At 37.3% G+C, this 23,639-nt stretch overlaps 1 protein-coding gene across 5 annotated transcripts in view; it reads right to left on the reverse strand.

Moving 5' to 3' along the window:
• The window catches only part of GALNT18 (polypeptide N-acetylgalactosaminyltransferase 18), a 391,276-nt gene that overhangs the window by 255,880 nt on the left and 111,757 nt on the right, over positions 1-23,639 (reverse strand). Inside the window, exon 1 of one of the 5 annotated variants that reach the window (XM_087718052.1) lies at positions 5,368-5,666. The exons of the other annotated variants lie outside the window; for them this stretch is intronic. Coding sequence (XP_087574178.1) covers positions 5,368-5,464 — 97 coding nt within the window. The 5' untranslated portion in view covers positions 5,465-5,666. Of the gene's footprint in view, positions 1-5,367; positions 5,667-23,639 lie in introns of those variants that run through there. 5 annotated transcript variants of the gene reach the window in all.

Genomic DNA, 23,639 nt, shown 5'->3' on the forward strand with positions numbered 1-23,639 from the left:
CACAGATCTAGCTGGGAGTCACTGTATATCCACAAAAGGGTGACATTTCTTCATCAAGTTCTTTGGGGCCTTAACCAACTATTCCCAGAAATAGGCTGTAGACAAAAGAGATTCCTGTATTACAGGCAGAACATAACAGACAGTTTAAACACTGCAGGTGTGGGCCTGGTTGTTCATGCCTGACATTAACCTCAATTTATTAATATCAGCTGGGTATCCTACATTTTGGCGTAGTGGAATACTGTAAGTGAAACCATCACAGTTTGAGATGGTTCACCAGGCGAAGGATGGATAGAACAGAAAAGTGAAGTTGGTTAAAATTATTCAAAGCAGATGGAAGCCAAGTTAGATTGAATCCATTAAAAAAAGGATCAAAATATAAGGTGGTCATATGGGTAGATAGGATCTAGCAAGAAATCTATCTGTAGATAATACCTACCGGTAATTCATTTCAAGTGGGAGCTGCTGAGGTGCCAATATAATTTGCAAAAGAATAGGATACAACTAAAGCAATCCTGAATTTTTTTTTTCATAGCAGTTTTAATTCTAACAAATAATTTCAATAAAATATTAACGGTCTTTTTATTTTTTATTTTATTTTTTGAAGGGGGAGGATTAATTTCTGATTGTATTTCAGTTTTTAGCACTGCTGACCTTTCTAATACAAAGAAAACCCACTTGTGTATTTCTCTTTCAACTGTTTGATTACAGCTATTTTCTCCAAGTTGAGAATTACTCAGCTTGAAAATAGCAAGAAATGTGCAAGGGACCTGACCTCGATTTCTGAATAGTGAAGCTTCCGTTAAGAGTTGTATCAGATCAACAAAACAGGGGATAATTTTATAGGTGTTTAATCTAGAGAAAATCTAATCTCAATCGGCTGTTCTTCTAATAACCATGTTTACTGGAAGGAAGATTCCCATTTGGCCCCTTGAAATAGAGGAAATTCCCATTCTGTTCACAATGTTTTATTTTTAAACAAATATATATATTTATATTATATTATATATATGAAAACACTTGATATCTTTGCCTTCCAACTTCATTCAGAAGAATCTGTTAACTATGGAAAATCAGAACAAATTTGTGTTAGCTATGTTCTTTTCAGGAAACATTACAATGATTTTGAAGGATTTTTTTCTGACATTCAAGCCATTTCTAAATCAAAATTATTGTATTTGTATAAATTAAGATAGGAAGCGGCTTGAGTCCACATGTAAAGAGAAGGGGACAACAGAAGAAATATGTTTTTCAATAGCTTCAAATTTTCATAGGCATTTCTATTAAAAACTGGGACGTTGATATTTAAAGCTCATCACAAAGTAGAACAAAATGCTTTCACTAATCACGTAACGTCTTGATTAAAATCAAAGGATGAGCAACACACTAACACAGCATATTTATTTTGTCAGTATAATCCCAATTGCACTTTCCTAAAAGCAGCCTATTCTTTTATTGGAAAGCAAATATTCCATATGCTCCCAAAGGTTCCTAATGAGACGCAGAAACATTCTCTATCTTAATGTTTCAGATTGAACCAGGGTGTCCACAAGATCCAGCATTTCCTAAAATGACAAACATAGTGCAAGCTCCACCCCTTTCCAGAATATGTGTGACATCATGATGCATGTATGAAAAGGGCAGAATTTGCATCACATAACACAGTGTTGCTTTCATCATTTGCTACTCTTGGCCCAGAATCACTGACATCTGATGATGTGGCGATCACAGTCTCCAAAACCAGCTTCAACATCTCTCTTTAAGTCAGAGAGGAATTTGGTTTTACTTTACTGTGCTAAATCCAGCCGATCATTCCTTACTCAGCAAATACTAGTTAAGAAGCTATGAATTAATACAATCTATGAAATCAGCATATTGCTAAATAAAAAAATAGACTCCCTTGACCTTATTTCTGGGGAATTACGTGGGTACAACCTTCTGAATTCTAAAGGATCAAAGAAGAATTAGATATACTTGTTTCTTTCACATGTAGATGAATTCATTTTTAAAACTGTCATCAAAAATTAACCACCGCGGGTGAGTGATAACCTGCTATTTTAAAAATGAAATGGTTTGAAATAGAATATAATTAAATTCTACACATGTTTAATTCAGGTTAACAAAGAAGTTTGAACCATACTCTGAGCAGAATGCACTACTAAAATGTAGTGGATAAATTCAGCCAGATAGGAAAGCTAAAAATTCCTGATACTTTCCACCAACAACATATCCACAGATGGAGTTTAAGAATACTAAGGTTATGAATACTGTCCAGAATTCTTAGACTATGTGGAGAACATTGTGAGGCTATAGTAGGAAGAATCTGTAGGAAGAAAATGTTGAACAACATTTATGTAAGAAGAGACAACACAATTCAGAGGTGAGGCTCTGGGAATACAGGACAATTCCAAGAGGCTGGCTTAATTTAGTTGCTTCCTGGGTTTTTATATTTTCAGTTTTAAGATTCTGCACTTACTGCATTAAAGACATTTTCCTGAGTGCCACATCATTTTTACCAGCTTGCCAGCTATGCAGAACTTGATAGTAGTCTTATTAATAATATTCAGTCAATTGAAATGTATTAAAAATTAAATAAACTAATATTTTCCTAGGACCTTCTCATTGTTTTTGTTCTTTTCTGGGAATGCTGCCCCCCCCCCACACGCCCCGATGCTAGAGATCAAATTCTCATCCTCAAAAAGTTGCACATATTTAGCTTGGGAGTTTCCACACTAGATTGTCACTCTCCAATTTGCAAAATTAGTTGGGTAGCATTTTATAATTATCTTTACTTTTGACAATTTGAGATGCTGAAAATGAGTCCAAAATTACTGAATCTGCTTCTATGGCATAAAACAAAAATTATGACATCCATGCAAAAAAGCAAAGAAAGAAAAATGTAACCTGGCATTAAGTACTTTATAGTCTTCTTGGTGCAGTGTGAAGAAATTTGATTTTATCCACATTTTATAGTAATTTTAGTCCTGCTTAAAGTTGTCATCTTAGAAATTTCCTTGCCTGGAAATTCAACAGCCAGGAAGACAAAAGTCATCACAAAATGCTCATCTCAACAAGAACAATAGAACCTTAGTTTCAGTTACACCATGGATAAGCTGAAAACATTTCTGATGTTGTATGAGGAACCAAATATGTAGAGCTGCTTTTGAAATGCCCTAGAACTTATCCTGTGCAGAATTCTGTATGGAAGAATTCTACACAGGATGAATTAAGCCCAGCTTCTGAAGAATTAGTGCTACCCCGATGCTTGATTGCTTCACACAGAGTTGGGTTTGGGGAGTTCCAAGCAGATCTAGCAGCTGACAAGTACCAAACAGAAAGAAAGCTAACTGGATAAGCTAACCCCCAGATGTGAATTGGGGAAAAAAAGGAGCTTGTAACTTGCATCACGACTCTCCAGTTGCTATTATATAAAAATAAAAGAAAATAAGAATGGATCCTGAGCTTTCCAACTAAGATGACTTTTGTTAATAGAAGCACTTTTTTTTTTTAGTGGTAAAAGGCTGCAGGGAAATTCATCAGGTTCTGACAGGTTCTGGAGAACTGGTAGTGGAAATTTTGAGTAGTTTGGAGAACCAGCAAATACCACCTCTGGTTGGCCCCAGAGTGTGGAGGGAATGGAAAATTTGCAGTATCCTTCCCCTGCCTTGCCCACCAAGCCACGCCCACAGAAGCGGTAGTAAAACAAATTGAATTTCACCACTAGTAAAAGGCCTGACCGTATTGTAGTTTATTCAATAAATTGCAGAGGAAACAATCAATGGATAAGAAAGTTGTAATGCAATCCTGGATCAACTTTGGCACTTTCAATTCAAGATTTCTTTAGTTAAGCATTTCCCAGGTTTAATGAACACTGTTGCAATATTATTAATTATAAATGTCCAGGGTTTAGTTTAGTTTGAACTTAGTTCAAACCATGTAACATTTGCTCAGTGTCATTCTCTACAACGCTGGTATCATTGTCTTGCTGTGTAAAGCCTTTGAACTCCAGGGCAAATAACAAGTTTGCTACATGGAGCTTATTATCAACTGAAGTAATCTGCATATCAAGAGGGAATGTCATGGGGAAAAAAACCCTTTTTATTTATTTATTATTTTTTTAAAAAAAACTTTTGATGTATTTTCTTTAAATCAGTCAAGCAGCAGCTGCGGTAATATTATACAAGCGCTGTATTATACAAGACCAATCCTGTGGAGAAACCAGAGGTAATTACAGACAAGGAAGCGTAATAGATTCCTACTGTGCAGTAGCTGTAACAGTTTTCTTCACCTGTCACTGCCCTCCTTCTGAGGCTTACTGATAATTCATGCAGAGACTAATGCAATACAATCTCTCATAGGAAGGCTTTTAAAAGCTTTCCCGGAGCTTCCCTTTGATGGTTACCAGCATGTTTCTTCATTGGTCAACAGAGAAAGACAAACAGAATTGCAAATATTTCCACCTTTCTCTTGATGCTTCTGTTTACAGGTAATCCTTGGTTTACAACCATAGTTGGAACCAGAATTTCTGTTGCTAAGCAAGGCAGCTGCTAAGTGAATCCTGCCTGATTTTACAATCTTTTTTTTTTTTTTTGGCTAGGATTGTTAACAGCGGTGGGATTCACCTACCACTTTGCAAATGGGAGCGTGTGTGCTGCGTCTGGCAATGCACTCCGCCTTTTGCACATGTGCAGTGCTCACACATTATGTCTGGGCAGGTGGGTGGAATGTCCCGCAGCCGCCGCTACCAATTTACCTAAACCAGAGAGAATCGGCTGAATACCACCGCTGGTTGTTCAGTGAATCACTGCAGCTAAATGAATCCTGTGACCATTAAGTCAATCCTGCTTCCTCCATCAATTCTGCTTGTCAGTAACTGGCTAGGAAGGTTACAAATTATGATCACCTGACCCCAGGATGCCACAACTGTTGCCAAGCTACTGAATTTGATCATGTGACCATGGGAATGTAGTGATGGCTGTAAGTGTAATGATGAGTCATAAGTCACTTTTTTCAGTGCTGTTGTAACTTTAAATGGCTGCTAATTGAATGGTTACACAATGGACTACGTGTACTTCAGAGGTTTTCTATCAATCATTGTTTTACAAGTGGCATTATTAAACTTTAGCTATTCATTTCATCTTTTAAAGGAATGAAGAAAATCACAAAATACCAAGTAGACTTGCAAGTAGAAATAGAATGACTGTGGCAAAAGAAAGCAAAGATAATACCAATAGTAATAGACTGCTTAGCAGTGGTGGGTTGCAGGCAGTACACCCCGGTACGGGCGTACCAGAGCCTGCCCAGAGCACTGGGTACAGTTCCAGTAAGGTGCTCCAGAGGGCCCACCCATCCGCCCGCACTATTTACCTGTCTTTAAAATCTTCGGCTCTTCTGCACACGCGCACGGCACATACAGCACCTGCGCAATGCTCCGCTGAGCAGCTGGAGTGTCATGGAGGCTCATGGAGGCATCGCTGGACAGTATGATGCATGCACGTGTCCATGTGGATGACGCGGGCCCGTTTCAACCGTACCAGTTAGAATGGGATCTGGAACCCACCACTGCTGCTTAGGTACAATCCCAAAACATCTGGGGAACCATTTGAATGTCATCGGCATTGACAAAATCGCCATCGATAAATTGAAAAAAAAAAACTGTACTTGCAATAGCTTACATCCTGCAGCAATACCATCAAACAACATCTACCTATCCCAGGTATTTGGGAAGGTGTCAGTAAGTGGATAAAACTGCCAAATACAGTCTAAACATCTGACTGACTATGCAACCAATCATAATAATATATTCAATATCAACAATAACCTTGTGGAAAGCATTTATAAACATTTCTTTGAGCTGCGTTTGAAGGATCACTCAAAAGAATAATAAATCATTGATACAGAACGAGATTGACAGATACTGTGATTCTTTGGGAGCACAAATATAATTAGTTCCCACAAGTTATCTACATTCTGAATCATTCAGATTGATCCTCATTATCTGCCAATACACCCATCATGTTTTCTGTATGGTTCTCTGATAGTATTCACTCCAAGAAAAAAAATCAAACCAGATATTTAATGCCCAGGCAAAATATTTCATGTAAATTATACTGCCCCAGAAGACACCACTTACCATTTGATTTTACTATCTTATTGAATTTACAGCATATAAAAAAACATGAGGAATAAATCCAGGTTGAAATAAATCAGAGGAAATCAATGGCTAGTTATACGTTCAGAGCTTCCCTCTTTGGTTTATTCTGACTATGCTATAGCTATACTTAAAAAAATACCAGAAAATGAGCCGCTTGTAGCTATGGTCAGCAAAAGTAATAATGTCATGCAAAGGTTCCCAAGAATTTTGGGGTACTCTGTCATCCCTATTTTACTTGCAGTGTTCAAGTCTGCATTCTGAACAGCTTCAGTAGAGATTACTTCATTTCATTTTAATTAGGGAATGCTACTGGTATACTTTTCAGAAGCCTGGGGTCCATGAAATTAACAATACAGGTAGACCCCTACTTACAGAAGTTCATTTAATGACCATTTGAAGATACAACAATGCTTAAAAAAATGACATGATCATTTTTCACATTTACAACCATTGAAGCATCCCCATGGTCCCATGATCAAAAGTCATATGCTTGGCAACTGACTCATATTTATGACAGTTGCAGTATCCCAGTATCACCTGCTCACTTTTTGTGACTTTCTGACAAGCAAAGTCAATGGGGAAGTCAGATTCATTATACTAACTTCATAACTGCAGCGATTCACTTAATTGTGGCAAGAAAGCTCATAAAATTGGGGGGGGGGGGAATCACTTAACAACTGTCTCACTTAGCAAAAGAAATTTTGGGCTCAACTGTGGTTGTAAAGTCAAGGACTATCTATATGGAGTTTTTTCATTTTAGTTGAATTCATATCAAGTTAACATTCTTTTATTGATAAATGCTCTTTACCATGCAATACAAATTATGTGAACAGACTATGCAATCTTGTCATGATTTGACCAATTACTCAGTTTCTTATTCTATAAGGCTGGTTTTCTGTTCCATCATACAAAAGAAACTAGGAATAGCTAAGAGCACTTGATATTTTAATCCTTAGGGAAACAACTGAAGCAGAGTTGTTCTTATAAATGCCAAAGTTCAAGACATTTATTTTTGTCTGACAGCTGTAGCTAAAAATAATGTAGCATTTTAAGCATCTGAAGCCTTCAGGTAATTTGAAAAATTAATACAGGCTGTCAAATGCCTTTCTTTTTGAAAAGAAAATTAGGTAAAATATTAGTAAATAACAATTAACCCTTCCTTAATCATTCTTATAATTTTTATAGGCACAACAATGTTAATTAGAATAGGAAATGCCAAAGGTCACCTAATTCTCAGAATTTTGATCTGATAGATGACATTCTCAATTCACATATTGCCATACAAGTGTCAAGATGCCACAGAATCAGAATCTGAAGACACAAGACAGGATAGTAACAGAGAATGGTTAATAACCACATTTCCTAGCAGGAAAAATGTCTGTAACATTTATTGTTTTATGTCGCCTTTTTTTAATTTGGCCTTTTCACCAAATGGACTGCAAGTACATCCTTCTATCAGCCCAAACTTACATAAAATGTAGCTCTCAGTCAGCACGTAATTGCCTCTATATGAGATGAATATGGTACATAAATCAAATAAATGAGAAAGTGGGGGGAGGGAGGGAGGGAGGGAGGGAGGGAGAGAGAGAGAGAGAGAGAGAGAGAGAGAGAGAGAGAGAGAAATTTTACAATGAAAACATGTTTTAAAAGATTACTGTATCTGGGCAACGAAAATCCAAATTGTTACTGTATGGCAGAAATGAACGCAAGTTTTCTGAATTCCCTTTTGTATTCTCTGGCCCTTATATGGTTTTTTGCAGTCTAGATATGGTAGCCATAGTTGACTAGTATGTCCCAACATCTGTGGATCCTATTCTTTTTTTAATTGCTCTTCATTATCAAGGCATAAAGTTACTTGATTTTAGCATAGCAAATTATATCTGAATCTCCTCATAACATTATCCATTATGTTATGATTTTGTATTTTATGTTCAAATGTAGCCACTGTAGCTTATTTAATAAATCATGAATAAAAAGTCCTGTCAGTATTCGTATGGATTTTTCTTTAGGGTAAACATAAATTATTTTAGGAATTTTTTTTTAGTTTTTCTTACTCATCAAATATGCCACAAATATCCTTGTCTAATGATATTTTTCCTGCTAATATCTTATTACTATTTGGATACCATATATCATAAACATTTATACAAGAGACTATCAAAATCTACATTCAACATTACAGTATCTGCAAGAGTTCACTATGCCTAACCAGGTTGATTTAACAGAGATATGTGTGGCATGGATTATCATGGCTGGTAAAAAGAATTAAGGAAATTATAACCCCAAATTTCTGATAGACACAAGAACCCCTCCCCAACAGAAATTCATTTCAACCAGATTGATAAACGGTGTAATATTTCCACCAAATTCCCAACTTAACTTCCATTTCTGCAGTTCTATGCAAATCCAAGAATTATCTCTTAAAGAAAAATAAATGGGATGTTATGATCTCTGGGCGCGTGGGCGGAGCCTCCCGTCGCTACTGGTTCGCCTGGTACAACCGGCTGAATTGCAGCACTGAATGAAACTCACTCGTACATAGTAAGAAGCAATCAGGATCACACTTTGGGTTTTGTGGAAAGGCAGATTTACCAGCGTAGAAAAATGTGAATTTATGTGTTAGGTTTCATTGCATTGAAAACACTGGGATTTAAATTTTAACAGAACTTAATTTAGGATTGTAGCTGATGCCTCTTAACTGGTAAGGGCTTTACATTTGCTTTAATTATCTAACTGTTTGCTTTCTACTATGTACAAAAAAGACAACTTCTTTCAGACAAAGAAGAGGAGGATGAATCTGGGGCTTAGATGAAATTGCACAACTGTTTAAAGATTTGGTTGAGGATTAATCATCAGGATTAATCATTAGATATGGAGTGATTAATTATATCAGGGGTGATCAGATTAATTAATCATTAGATCAGGGGTGTCAAACTCATGATGTCATGTTGTTATTACATGACTCACAATTTTCCCCCTTCGGTAAAATGGGAGTGGGGGGGGGTCAGCACATGATGCATCCGCCCTGCGGGCCGCAAGTTTAACACCCCTGCATCAGATGATACACACACACCAAGGTGTACAAATCCCAACGTGTGGAATGACTGGTTCATAAGCATAATGGGGAGCAAGAAAGACAAATGAAGCAATATTTCTCATGATATCAGGGTGGAAGAATTTTAACTAGTATACTTTTGTCAGATGAAGAGAGATGCAGACTTTGCATCAGGAGGTAAACTTAGATACCTAAGTTTGGTTGTGACAAGCCTGGACATGGATAGGATTCCTCCAGGACTGCAGGTTGGATTGAAAAGTCAAATATAATCCCAGAAGAAACGATAGATGCAAAGATGACCCACTTCCACATTGTTGCCAAGCAAGCTACACAAATATATCCATAGTCACTAGGAGATGAGAACAGCTTGGGGGTGAATTGATTTTTGCAAGAGTAGATTTCTGATTGTGCTACTTTCACTATAACTGTGTCTCTGACTTTTACTCCTGTGATTCTGGTAAATAGTTTGGCTTCATATTTTTAGATGCCCAACCAAAAGAAATAAATACCATGTAGTAGAACAATGTTAATCATTTGGAGGTATAGAGAACATTAGGGCTCTTGAGCACTTATCTGGACATTTTTATAAAATTAGTGGCAAGTGCCAATCACCAAGTGAGTGTGGCCGGTCAGCAAGCATTACTTTGCCAGAAGCCAAACTAATCAGGCTAAAAAAAAGCAACATCTGTAAATTGCTGATAACATCAATTCTGCAGACTACTGAACAGTTGGATCTGTATGTTCTTTGTCCTTCCAGTGCTGAACACTAAATCTTTTAGCTATAAGTAAGATACCAAAAAAAATCCACTTCTTTGTCCAGATGTCAATTCTCATGTGATAGGAATAATTTTTTTTAAAAAAATTAACATCTGAAAACATAAACTCACAATGTTCTTTCATAATGCCCATTTCACAGGGAGCAAACAGATGGAACTCTCATATAAGCATGTTTGCCATGAAAAGGAGTTCAAGGCAACATGGAAACTGCAAGGTGCCAGCATATTGGCCTCCTGCTGAAGCTTCCATCAGTAGTGGATATCAAAAATTGTTCCATGAATAGAAAAACAACTTTAATCAAAATTGGCAGTCACAAAACTCTTGTAAAAATTCAGAACATTTGTAGATTGCCTAACAATGACAACAAAGGAATCCTTGTAACTATAACACTGTTTTTGACCAGTAGCAAATTCCAGCAATTTCAACAAGGCCATATAACCACAGATATTTACATGTATGAATTTTAAGGCTTACAAAAGCTGCATAAAGTTTCCTATAATGAATAAGGATATTTATGATCCTCTTGAAAACACATGGAGCAAATTAATAATTAGCTGTTCCTCTACAAAAGGAGGAACTTTAGCCAAGATCTTTTATTTCCTTAACAAGTATCTAATATGGATATTATTGTAGCTATAAACTAAAACATTACAACTAATAAATTTAAAATGTATGTTTATATCCTTTTATGTTAATAGTATATTTAAATAATATTCGTTTAAAGAAAATTAAATCTTTCCATTTAGGAAACTTTCCCTAGTGCTGAAATCTGACTAAGATGTCTTTTCTTGCTTCCAGACTTAGCAATCCTCGCATTTATCTGGTATTATGCAAAACCTGTTGGTTTTTCTCAGAAGCACCTTACCATATAGTAAGTGTACTGTCTAGCTATTTAATATCATGTAAAGAAATTAAAATAATGTGGCCCTTTATAGGCTGCTGAATTGCAACATCTAGTATTTTTTACTCTTACTCATAATGGATAGAACTGCTGGGAACTATCATTCAACTACATCTAAAAGGCATAGGTTCTTCCTCTTCCCGTAATAGGATATTTTTAAGCAAGGAAGCAACAACAAAGGAATAGAACTGTGTTATTTCCAACAAAGTATATAAATAAGCAATTAATCTACTCAGAAGTAGAAGATAACTTTCTTCTGAGCCGATTTCAGATGCTCTAGCTAATAAATATTTGACACCTGGCATATCAGAACAGATACACCAGATGATATATAAGTAGAGAAAACAAAACTTTAAAAAATAATGCTTACACTGAGATAAACTGAAATGCAACCAATAATTTTATATGTTATGGCAGAATGTCAACTGGGCAACAAGCTATAATGTAGTTTCTGTCAAAGGAACAGGATTTCTCAAGACTGAGCCAAAAGCAGATTACAACATTGATCAATGGACAGTACATACAATACTGTTTTGCTTCCACCTCTGTAGTTCTTCACTTGGATTTGTACATGCAAAGGCTTTATATTTTAATAAAAACTGGACATACCATGTTTTGTCTGGTTTATAACTGATTTAAAAAATCAATGGGATTTATGTGGGTTGAAGTCTAGATATCTCCAGGACTACTTTGAATTATTTCTGCCTATCCGGTAAGATTTTCCTTGGTAGATCAGGTCCCATTACTGAAAGAAATTCTATCCTACAGAACCCCAGAAGTGTGTCCTTTCTATGAAAGCCTCTTACCTCTAAAATACCAACATGGTCCAGATCTTGTTGTTCTTTCCTAAGAAAGAGAAGGGAGGGAGGAACAGGGAAGAAGGGGAGGAAAGAAGGAAGGAAGAAGGGAGGGGACAAGAAGGAAGATCCCTGATGCCCTGTGCCAGCTTCCCACAAGGAAACCCAATGGGGAAACCAGCAGGAGGTCGCAAGTCACCCTAGTGTTTTTTGGCCCACCCTTGGTCCTTCTGTTTCTCTCTTTAGGGTATAAAAAATAATCTCCAAAATGATGATCCAATGGAGCAAGGGTTGTCTAGCTCAAAACAAAAGTTTAAGTGAGTTTGCTATCAAACCTAATGATGCATATTTCTGAACCCACCCATCCATAGATTAGTTATTTTACAGCGTAAAGACAATAAAAGTCAAATAATATTCACACACCCTCCTCTATCTTATTAAGATTTAAGAGAAGAAAATTTGAGATCATATAGTGAAGTAAGTGAAATGAACCTATCACACACAACATATCATAATAGTGTGCTCAAAACCTTATAATAAATGTTAAAAGAACATTTACATGCCTGTGGCACATCACTGCATAAGCTATCCATGGATGGTAAAAGATTCACATGGAAACACAAGTAGAAATTTCTTCTTCTATACTGATCAAGTGGACCTATACCAATAGTAACAATTCTCATGCCTACTGTTTTTATTTGACTTCAATTTTATAGAAATAGGTCAGGTTTCTAAATGGTGTTCTTCTTTTTTCAAATAGATTCTCCCTCTGATTGTAAACATATGAAATAGCTTACCCATTCTTATCCATTCTATCTGTTCTCAAGTCCCACATTTCAAACAACTGCTGTCTTATGCAAACAGTTCTCTTTTGGCTAGAAGAGTTCATGTAAACTCACTGCAGAGCAATGACTTGTCAAAAACAGTTTGTTAAGTGGGAGCACAGTGTTGTTCAGTGTGCCCAATCCTGGATCAAACAAATTGTCCCCTATGTTATTTCAGAGGAAAGCCAATGGTGTACTTTCCACAATTATTGACACTTAGTATTTTGACAGTTTTGGTCCCAAATGCCTTTTCATCTTCCATTAAAAAAAAAAAAACTCAAATTAATCTCAAAGTGGCTATTTAAAAGTTAAGATCATCCCTAAAATGCTACATTAATTTTGCCACAGAATATTCTTTCAGTCAAGGATGAAAAGCATTTTGCAGTTCATTCTGAAACACGGAGATATGCAATACAAGGTCCTCTCTATATCTCACTTTTAATCTCATGCTTTCTGGGTGTGAATTCCCATGAACCCCAAGCCCAGCAGACTGGCTCTGGGTGATTCACTACCTATAAACAAAACACAATGCTTCACTGAATGCCAACAATGTAACATGGAAAGAAATGATTTGGTTAACGAGCACGTATTCTCTGCAAACAGTTTTGATCTTGGCAAGAAGACAGAGAAAGGACACTCCTGATGACTTGATTTAGAGTTAGAGAGAATTGGCAATGTCATATATTTGTTTTTGCAAAATTGTAAAGTACTAGCTCTTGTTGATAATACTTAAGAACTGGCCTAAGTTGCTTTCTAACCTAAACTGTGAGAAACAAAAACAGAAAAGGATTGTGAAGATTTGCAGCACTTAAGATGGCACAATGAAGGAGAAAATTGTTATGCTTCAATTGTGCCACTTCAGTTGTACCCAGAATTTGATTTGCTGTACTTTAAAATGCTGAGTTAGATCATTTAATCTAAAAAAACAAAGGAGGAATAGGTGAGTTAATTTGCTAATTACAATATGTAGCTATTCAGGGCACTAAAACACTAGCAAATGGAAACAAAAGTCTGTTTATGAAATATGTGTTTTTGCTATTTTATGAGCTACAACTTACTCAATATATCAAACTTTGGTTGTCCTGGAAAAATAATCCTAAAGTCATAGGCTATAAGAAACAAGTGTATACTCAAAGCAGATGGTATAATTAAAGTAACACAGCTGAACTATAAGTAAATTTTATGTTCTCAGTGAATTATTGTCTTTACTGATGGAGAATATCTGTGACTAAGTTCCCCCCCCCTCTCTCTCTCACACACACACACACACAACTTTTTTTTAAACCAAACCACACTATTTGCAGACCCAGAATTGGTCCAGATTTATTTACCTATTGAATCAACCACTTATCCAGTGTTAAACAATTCCTTTGTAAAATAATTCTAGCTACTTTCAAAGGGAGGGTTATGTTCTGCTTGTACCTATCATCTAAGTTAAAATAATTAGCTAAAAAAATAATTGCTATTTAGAATGAACTTTTAATCAGTTCCTTCTGTTTAATTCATATTCCAATGATGTAGAAAAAGCCTCTACAATGCTTTGGCACATCCAGTGGTAAAAAAAAAAAAATCAAATTGGTTATTTGTATGGGGGGAAAAAACCACACTGTGAGCTGTTATGGGTGTAAGCCAAACCAAATTAAGGTAAATCCTTCTCTTACATCAGAAGCAATCCATCACTCAAATTAATTTGCATTCATTTGCAAATACTGTATCCTTCAAAACTTCAAGGTCCACAAGCTTACATGTCCAAGTGCACGTTCCATTGTTATTTTTAATCTGTGTCCTGCCTCACAAATATGGAGCAGCAGCATATGAAAACAGAAAGCCAACATCTAAAACCTTACAAAGAACTCTGTTTGCTATGAACCACTTCAATAATTGTTGTAACGGACTGAGAAGCGGAACACTCCAAGAAGAGTAAGATCACAAAACAGTGAATGCAATACTCCATTCCACAGACAGATTCTGTCTATCTTGCCAAGCCCTTTTCTAGAAGTTCAACTGGATCATCAAGAAAACTAAATGTAGACTCATCATAATTACTTAGTGCTTACGGTACATAGTCCACCATATCCTGTACCTTATTCAAAAACCTAGGGATTTTGGGCAGGATTCTGCCTAGACAGCGGAAAATCATACATAAAGAGATTGCTGATAACTTTGAAAATTAGAAAATTAAAATTGTTGCTATGATTATCTGTGTAGCATTTTTATCTGGGAAGCATATACAGGTAGCCCTCAACTTATGACCACAATGGAGTCCAAAATTTCTGTCGCTGGGTGAGACATGGCTAAGAGAGTTTGCTTCCTTTTATGACCTTTCTTGCCACAGTTGTTAAGTGAATCACTGCAGTTGTTAATAACACGGTTGTTAAGTGAATCTGGCTTCCCGGTTGCTGGTCAGAAGGTCACAAAAGGGATCAAATGACTCTAGGTCATATCAACTGTCATAAAAAAGAGTCAGTTGCCAAGCATCTGAATTTTGATCACGGGGATGCGCAACAGTCATAAATGTGAAAAATGGTCAAAAGTCACTTTTTTTCAGTGCCACTGCTATGTCAAATGGTCACTAAATGAACTGTTAGAATTCGAGGACTACCTGTAGAGGATAGTTCCCTTGAAATACCCAAAGAGCTGTTACCTAAAAGCAGAGAAAGTGGTACTGTTTTAATGGACCTAGATCCAATTGCAAGCAGAATGAACAGACTACAATAGGAGACTTTTAAACTAGGGGTGTCAAACTCAATTTCATTGAGGGCCATATCAGGGCTGTGGTTGACCTCGGGATCCGGGCAGGTGTGGCCGACTGGATGGATGTGGCCAACTGAGTGGGCATGGCCAGCTTGATGCCACTCACTGGGCATGGCCAACTGGGTAGCGGTGACCAAGGAGGGGCGTGGCCACCTTGATGCCATTCCCCAAACTGCTGGCCTGTTTCCTCCTCGCACTGGGTAGACCAGGCCGAAGCCACCCTGGCCCGATGTTTGCTCTTTGCATTAGGTAGACATGTTCCAGGATGGCCCCGTGGGCTGGATCTGATCACATTGCAGGCTGGACCCGGCCCATGGGCCTTGTGTTTGACACCCCTGCTTTACACTAATATAGTGTTTCATTCTGGCTGGGGAATTCTGGAAATCCACATGTCTTAAAAATGATGAGGTTGAGAAAGACTATGAGAAATCTAGATGATGCAGTGTGTCGTTCTTTTTTTATTCCATTCAATCATGTCCGATTCTGTGAGACTGCCTGAATAAGTTCCAGCAGTTTTCTTGGGAAGGTTTTTCAGAAGTGGTTTTTGTCAGTGCCTTTCCAAGGGGATACGTGGTTCAGTAAAATTTCAGGACATTGTCTTGTCTGCATTAGTCAGGCAATATTCAAATCCATACAGTTTCTTTATCCCACTTTTTTTTACAGATTGTTTAACTTTTTTTTTACAAGTATATAATGGCTTGTATTTTAACAAGCATCATGTCTGCATCTTTCACTAACTTGTGTAGCTGTAATCAAAAGTAGCCTGGAACCTTTATGTCTACCACTAAGGATCAGAGGTGATATTCAGCAGGTTCTGACCAGTTCTATGACTGTTATATAACTTGCTAGAGTTTAAAAAAAAAACTTAAATGGAAAGATGCGCAGCTGTCCTACTTAACATTATCTAGAGATTTTCTTAAATCCCAGCTATCCTGAAACCAGCTTTTAATTGGTAGGTTCTGTGCCTTACCTACATCTTATTCAAATTTGTTGGCAGAAGTTGACCATGTATCAAACTCAGAGGTGGTATTCAGCAGGTTCTGGCTAGTTCTGGAAAACTGGTAGCAGAAAATTTTGAGTAGTTCGGAGAACTGATAAATACCACCTCTGACTGGCTCCACCCTCATCTATTCTCTGCCTCCCGAGTCCCAGGTGATTGGGAGGAAATGGGGATTTTGCAGTATCCTTCCCCTGCCATGCCCACCAAGTCACGCCCACCAAGCCACACCACGCCCACCAAGCCACGCCCACAGAACCGGTAGTAAAAAATTTGAATCCCACCACTGATTCTCAGTTACCCAGAGGTCATAGTTTTCTCAAAAGTGCTTTGTTCTTCAAAAGGCAACTGTTTTTTTTTTCCTTGAGGAAGAAAAAGCAAAACATTTCGCTTCTCATCCAAGAAGCTTCAACAGTTCTGATGGTTGATCATCTGATGATGGTCAGTTCTTTATGTTTTAGGGTTAATATTTGCTCTTTGGCTTGCAATGTCTTTTAAAACTGGCATGTATTGAGAGCTTCTTTTTTTTTTAAAAAAAAGTTGCTACTATTGTTTGAATGCAGTTAATGCCATCACTACTTCTTTAGATTTGCACATTTGGTTTTTTTTGCAGCTTTTGCTAGAAGAGAATAAATGCTGTGGATTGAGATTGTTTTGGAGTGAAGAGCAGTGAGGTCAAAAAGTGTAAATTCCTCCCAAATGAATCCATGGCATGTCTTACCAAGCTCCCAGATCTTTTTCTGGAAGGTCACTGTTAAAAGGTAAAAGTGGGAGGATGAAAGCTCTTTCGACGTAAGTGTGAGATTGAAAAAACCCAATGATGTTAGATTTCAATTCACAATAAAAGATTCTTTATAATGTCAGTAATATAATACAAAGAGCGCTCCTTGTCAACAATCTTGGGGCAGGTTCTCTATTCTCTATTTTCCATTGCCTGCCTGAATGGGTTGGATTAGATGACCCTCAAAACTCTCATGTATACAACATTATCTATGTTTATTCATAAGGCAAAATGTAGTATCTAGCAAGCCTTTCTGGGAAACGTTCACCTAGAAATAGCATAATATCAATATGCAAAAGCACAAAGCTCACATCTGCTAGCCACAAAGAAATAGTGTAAAATTACAAAATGTATTCTATTTATACATCACAGGAGTTTTTTCCATGTATTCCTGGAAACCTATATATTACCTTCAAGATTATTGGCAATCGCTGGGGAAAACAGAAGAAGGCTCTAGAAGACTTCTGCTTCTATAGAGACAAATTGATATGAGGTAAATTACCAAAAAGGGAGAGATTTGACAGCAACTGATATAATCATCCCCTAATAAAGTTGACCAAACTGCAAGTCAAGATGGCAAGTCAGTATTTAAAGTAATTTGGAGGAATTCAAGCACAGAAATAGCATGAAGCTTATTTCTGCCCTGCCCTGTTGGAGAACAGGCACTACTTTGGATGAATTTCATTAAATCTTTATGGAGAATTTACCAAACTGGTGCTTACTCAGGGTATGTAGTCAGCTCTCCTTGTCTTTCTCAGCCATGCATGTCAATAGTAAATTAACATATGTTGTGAGGACAAAATGCTGCTAGTGAACGGGAGAAGATGAACACAACTGACATTGTTTGTCCAGAGGACATGGCTGTCTCAGGCTTGGAGCAAACCGCTACTAAACCAAGAGGCAGCAGCATAGTTATGAATTGCAGTTCAACTGCCAAGAGCCGATTCCAAGATCCATTAAAAGCTGCAGGAGCGTTTCAGCAGATTTGAATGGGATTTTGATGATTCCAGAAGTCAAGTATCAGATGCTGCCAGATTCGCCCTAGAAGGGAAGCTGCATCGTTGTTCATTTTGCAACCGAGAGATATATTCAACTGCATTAATCTCTCAGTATCTGAAGGGATGCTATGTCTCATGTGACCAGCATTTGAATGCTTCCGGAATAACTGAAGTTTATTTTACCAGTGAGGCTCTCTACATGATGAAAAGTGCTGCAAAGGTTCTTTGCTGCCTCATTTTTACATGAGATAATAAGAATGCAAATTGCCAAAGGGAAATTAGAAGGGGAAGAGTAACATAACCACCAAGTTAATAGCCCTTACAGTAGAATTTATATTTATGTGTATTAAACTAATGAACACAATAGCTTTTCTTCTGCATGCTAATTCTTCTCCCCATCTCATACCCTGTTTCCTTTCCAAGACGTCTGCACACCAAAGATATAAATGCAAGATGAAGCTTGTTAAATATTTGACAGAAAAATGTACATCTTCAGAGGGATTGCCAGGTCTGAAGGACCTTGGGCAAAATACTGTCTAGTTCTCCTTCCCCAGGGACTCTCCGTATTGTCCAGACTACCTGCTGTTACCCAGCAACCACTGTGCCGATACGTTCATTACCTCCTTGCTGGCATTTCTTCTTTATTTTTTTCCTTCCAGGTGCCAACAGTTACCCAGCATGCAGAATAAAAACGCTAGGTGATGAAGAAACCAGTCAATCCTTCAGCACCTCTGCCCTGTGCTGCTGCACCTCATTTTCAGTACAATTCTTTTACAAAGTGCAAGTTGCAGACAGATGAGTAGTTGATCCAATTAAATATTGAAAATCAGTGAGGATCCCAGATCAGCGATAAGCTTGCTTTCTAGTTTCATCATTAAGTGCACATGCCAAAAGAGCATGTGATTCATTCAGGTGTCTGTAATTGTTTCCTGCATTTAAGACGTGGAAGATTTTCTGCTTGAAATGCCTACTTGTCTTTGGCTCAAAAGTCTTTTTGTGGGCCCATCTGGATTGCAGGATCCCAGACTAACATAGAACTACCTGTTACGTTATTTGCAATCTTCAGTGGAATCAATGACTGTTCCTTTATGTAGATTCTGGGCTTAATTTAGTTCTGAATTAATGACTTGATATTTATATAGTAAATTTATGCTAGATATATAAATACAAAAATATAAGATCAGTGCACCAGTCACAGGCATCATAATATGGAAGGTGGGGATGTATCATAATGTCATAACATCAAAACTATAATTTATGTCAGAAGATGGGACGCAAGTACTTAATGGTAGAGAATGTGTTATGATCTCACTGCATATGTCATTTTGGTGTAATCATGGACAGCTGCAGACGCATGTTTTTAGTTCCTTTATGCTGATAATTAGCTTGCTAGTAATAATTGGTTATCAGACTAATTATACTGGTACTTTTGCTACAGAACTAAGATGCATGGTAGATTAAAACACATTATGAATTACTACAGAAGACATACATTGATATGCATGTATTAACTTCTATACTACTAATGCTTTATGGATCCTTGGGAGCTCATGTCTTTCTAGCTTATTATATGGGTGATAGCCAATACATGGAGCTGGTGTAAGTCTATGTACATCCATTTAGAAGTAAATCCTACTGAATTTTATATGATTTATTCATACTGCAGTCAACGTGATATAAGTGCAGGTTAAAGGTAATCTTGGAGCATTTTTGTAAATGGGAGATTGCACGCTATCTTGTGATATTACTTTCCAACAGTAATTAAATGAAATCCAGCTGCCAACCACACACACACAAACACACACACAGAATATATGAAAACACACACACACACATTTGCACATACATACAGTATATAAGCAAATTTTAAGATTGAGGAAACTTGTATTTTCCATACACACACCTATATATGAAAGTATGCACACACATTTGGTGTACATATATAGACAAACTTCTTTTGTATTCTAGAGGACCAAAGATTATAGATAGAATCAACTCTTAACAACAGAAGTGTTTTCTCAACTCTGGCCAACTGATATTACAGACCTAAGAATAGGACTAAGTCTATGGCTCCATTTCTGCTTGCTGATAACTCTAGATTTAAGAACCCATTGCCCATCTGAACTTTTGAATTCAAGTATGCATAAGAGATGACAAAATTATACAAAATTATTCTCCTTCAAGTCCTAGTTGTTAGAAAAGAAAAAGCATTCTTCTTATGTTGGGTGGCTGAAAGTGGGGTGTGGAGGGCTTATGTATGAACTAGGGCAGCAGCTCCCAACTTTTTGGGCACCAGGGACCGGTTAAGTGCAGAGAGATTTTTCTGCAGACTGGAGTGGGCATGGTTTCACATGCTGCCTGCACCTCACAGATGAGACTTTGCTTGTTTGTACAGCCCAGTTTCTGACATGCCATGGCCCACTGCCGGTCTATAGACCAGGAGTTGGGGACCACTTGATCTAGGGTTTGCTAGTCCTTCTTGGGGAGTTATGTATTATTATTATACAATTGTATCACAGCGGCCAGTTGTTTCGCCGGATTTGGCATTGGTTACTAGTCGGGCCCCACCCAGGGGCCTAGGACATCGTAACGTATTTTCGTAATATGCGTGCAGATCCAAGCAGTGCAGCTTTTTGCATTTGACTGATGGTGATTTTGTCAATTTTTAACTGTTTTAAATGTAATTCCAGTGCTTTTGGAATAGCACCCAGTGTGCCAATTACCACTGGAATTACCACTGCTGGTTTGTGCCATACGATTTTTGCACGCATTATGATTTTTAAGTCCTGGTATTTTGTAATTTTTTCATGTTCCTTCTCGGCGACCCTGCTATCACCTGGTATTGTGATGTCTATGATTGTGACCTTATTTTTCTCAACCAGTGTGATGTCTGGTGTATTATGCACCAATATTTTGTCTGTTTGTATGCGAAAATCCCACAAGATCTTGACCATCTGATTTTCGGTGAATTTTTAAGGCTGATGTTCCCACCAATTTGTTGCTGTTTTTATATTATAATTTTTGCACAAATTCCAATGGATCATTTGTGCTACTGAATTGTGCCGCAATTTATAATCGGTCTGCGCGATTTTTTACAACAGCTGAGTATGTGATCAACAGTTTCATCAGCTTCTTTGCAAAGTCTGCATTTGGCATCATCAGAGGATTTTTCGATTTTGGCCTTAATGGCATTTGTGCGGATAGCTTGTTCTTGCGCAGCCAGGATTAGTGACTCTGTTTCTTTCTTTAATGTACCTGTTGTTAACCATAACCAAGTTTGTTCACTGTCCACTTTATCTTTTATTTTTTCCAGAAATTGGCCATGCAGTGTTTTGTTCTGCCAACTCTTCATTCTTGATTTTATCACATCTTTTCTGTATTCTTGTTTCGTCTGTTGGGCCTTCGGTAGATTTTTGTTCTTTACTTCGATTAATAGATGTTCTTGACTTTCTTTTAAATAATCAGCCAGTGCATGTTTTTCTTCTTCAACTGTTTGCTTCACTTGTAATAATCCTCTGCCACCTGATTTTCAAGGCAGGTAAAGTCTATCAGTATCACCACGTGGATGTAAACTGTAGTGCATTGTCTTTAGTTTCCTAGTTTTTCGATCCCAAACGTCCAAATCAGCTTGTGTCCAGTTAACTATACCAGCTGTGTATCTTATAACTGGTATTGTCCAGGTATTTATGGCCTTGATTGTATTTCCACCATTCAATTTAGATTTTAAAATTTTCTTAACTCTGTTGGTGTACTCTCGCCTGACAACAGTTTTTACTTCTCCATGCTTGATGTTATCCAACTGCAGAATGCCTAAGTATTTGTAGGCTTCATTTTCTTTGCATTTAATTAATTGGCCATTGGGCATTTCAATTCCCTCACATGCAGTGATTTTGCCCCTTTTTATGGATACAGTGGCGCATTTTTCCATGCCAACTTCATTGAAATATCGGTGCTGAATACTCGGATACTTATTATTATTATTGTTGTTGTTGTACAATTGTATCACAGCGGCCAGTTGTTTCGCCGGATTTGGCATTGGTTACTAGTCGGGCCCCACCCAGGGGCCTAGGACGTCATAACGTATTTTCGTAATATGCGTGCAGATCCAAGCAGTGCGGCTTTTTGCATTTGACTGATGGTGATTTTGTCCATTTTTAACTGTTTTAAATGTAATTCCAGTGCTTTTGGAATAGCACCCAGTGTGCCAATTACCACTGGAATTACCACTGCTGGTTTGTGCCATAGTCATTGAATTTTGATTTTTAAGTCCTGGTACCTTGCGATTTTTTCATGTTCCTTCTCGGCGACCCTGCTATCACCTGGTATTGCGATGTCTATGATTATGACCTTATTTTTCTCAACCAGTGTGATGTCTGGTGTATTATGTGCCAGTATTTTGTCGGTTTGTATACGGAAATTCCACAAGATCTTGACCATCTGATTTTCGGTGACTTTTTCAGGCTGATGTTCCCACCAGTTTATTGCTGTTTTAATATTATAATTTTTGCACAAATTCCAATGGATCATTTGTGCTACTGAATTGTGCCGCAATTTATAATCAGTCTGCGCGATTTTTTTACAGCAGCTGAGTATGTGATCAACAGTTTCATCAGCTTCTTTGCAAAGTCTGCATTTGGCATCATCAGAGGATTTTTCGATTTTGGCCTTAATGGCATTTGTGCGGATAGCTTGTTCTTGCGCAGCCAGGATTAGTGACTCTGTTTCTTTTTTAATGTACCTGTTGTTAACCATAACCAAGTTTGTTCACTGTCCACTTTATCTTTTATTTTTTCCAGAAATTGGCCATGCAGTGCTTTGTTCTGCCAACTCTCCATTCTTGATTTTATCACATCTTTTCTGTATTCTTGTTTCGTCTGTTGGGCCTTCAGTAGATTTTTGTTCTTTACTTCGATTAATAGATGTTCTTGACTTTCTTTTAAATAATCAGCCAGTGCATGTTTTTCTTCTTCAACTGTTTGCTTCATTTGTAATAATCCTCTGCCACCTCATTTTCGGGGCAGATATAGTCTATCAGTATCACCACGTGGATGTAAACTGTAGTGCATTGTCATTAGTTTCCTGGTTTTTCGGTCCAAAAGGTCCAAATCAGCTTGTGTCCAGTTAACTATACCAGCTGTGTATCTTATAACTGGTATTGCCCAGGTATTTATGGCCTTGATTGTATTTCCACCATTCAATTTAGATTTCAAAATTTTCCTAACTCTGTTGGTGTACTCTCGCCTGACAATAGTTTTTACTTCTCCATGCTTGATGTTATCCAACTGCAGAATGCCTAAGTATTTGTAGGCTTCATTTTCTTTGCATTTAATTAATTGGCCATTGGGCATTTCAATTCCCTCACATGCAGTGATTTTGCCCCTTTTTATGGATACAGTGGCGCATTTTTCCATGCCAAACTGCATTGAAATATCAGTGCTGAATACTCGGACTGTGTTTGTCAATGATTGGATTTCTATTTCTGACTTTCCATAGAGTTTCAAATCATCCATATATAGTAAATGCGAAATTTTTTCAGCTTCTTTGGCTGTTTGGTAGCCTAATTTCATTTTTTTAAGATTACTGATATTATTATTATTATTA

The sequence above is a fragment of the Thamnophis sirtalis genome, unplaced genomic scaffold (genome assembly GCF_051295495.1).
Source record: "Thamnophis sirtalis isolate CommonGarterSnake01/CBP01778 unplaced genomic scaffold, rThaSir2_p1.2 scaffold_1, whole genome shotgun sequence".
Classification (NCBI taxonomy): domain Eukaryota; kingdom Metazoa; phylum Chordata; class Lepidosauria; order Squamata; family Natricidae; genus Thamnophis; species Thamnophis sirtalis.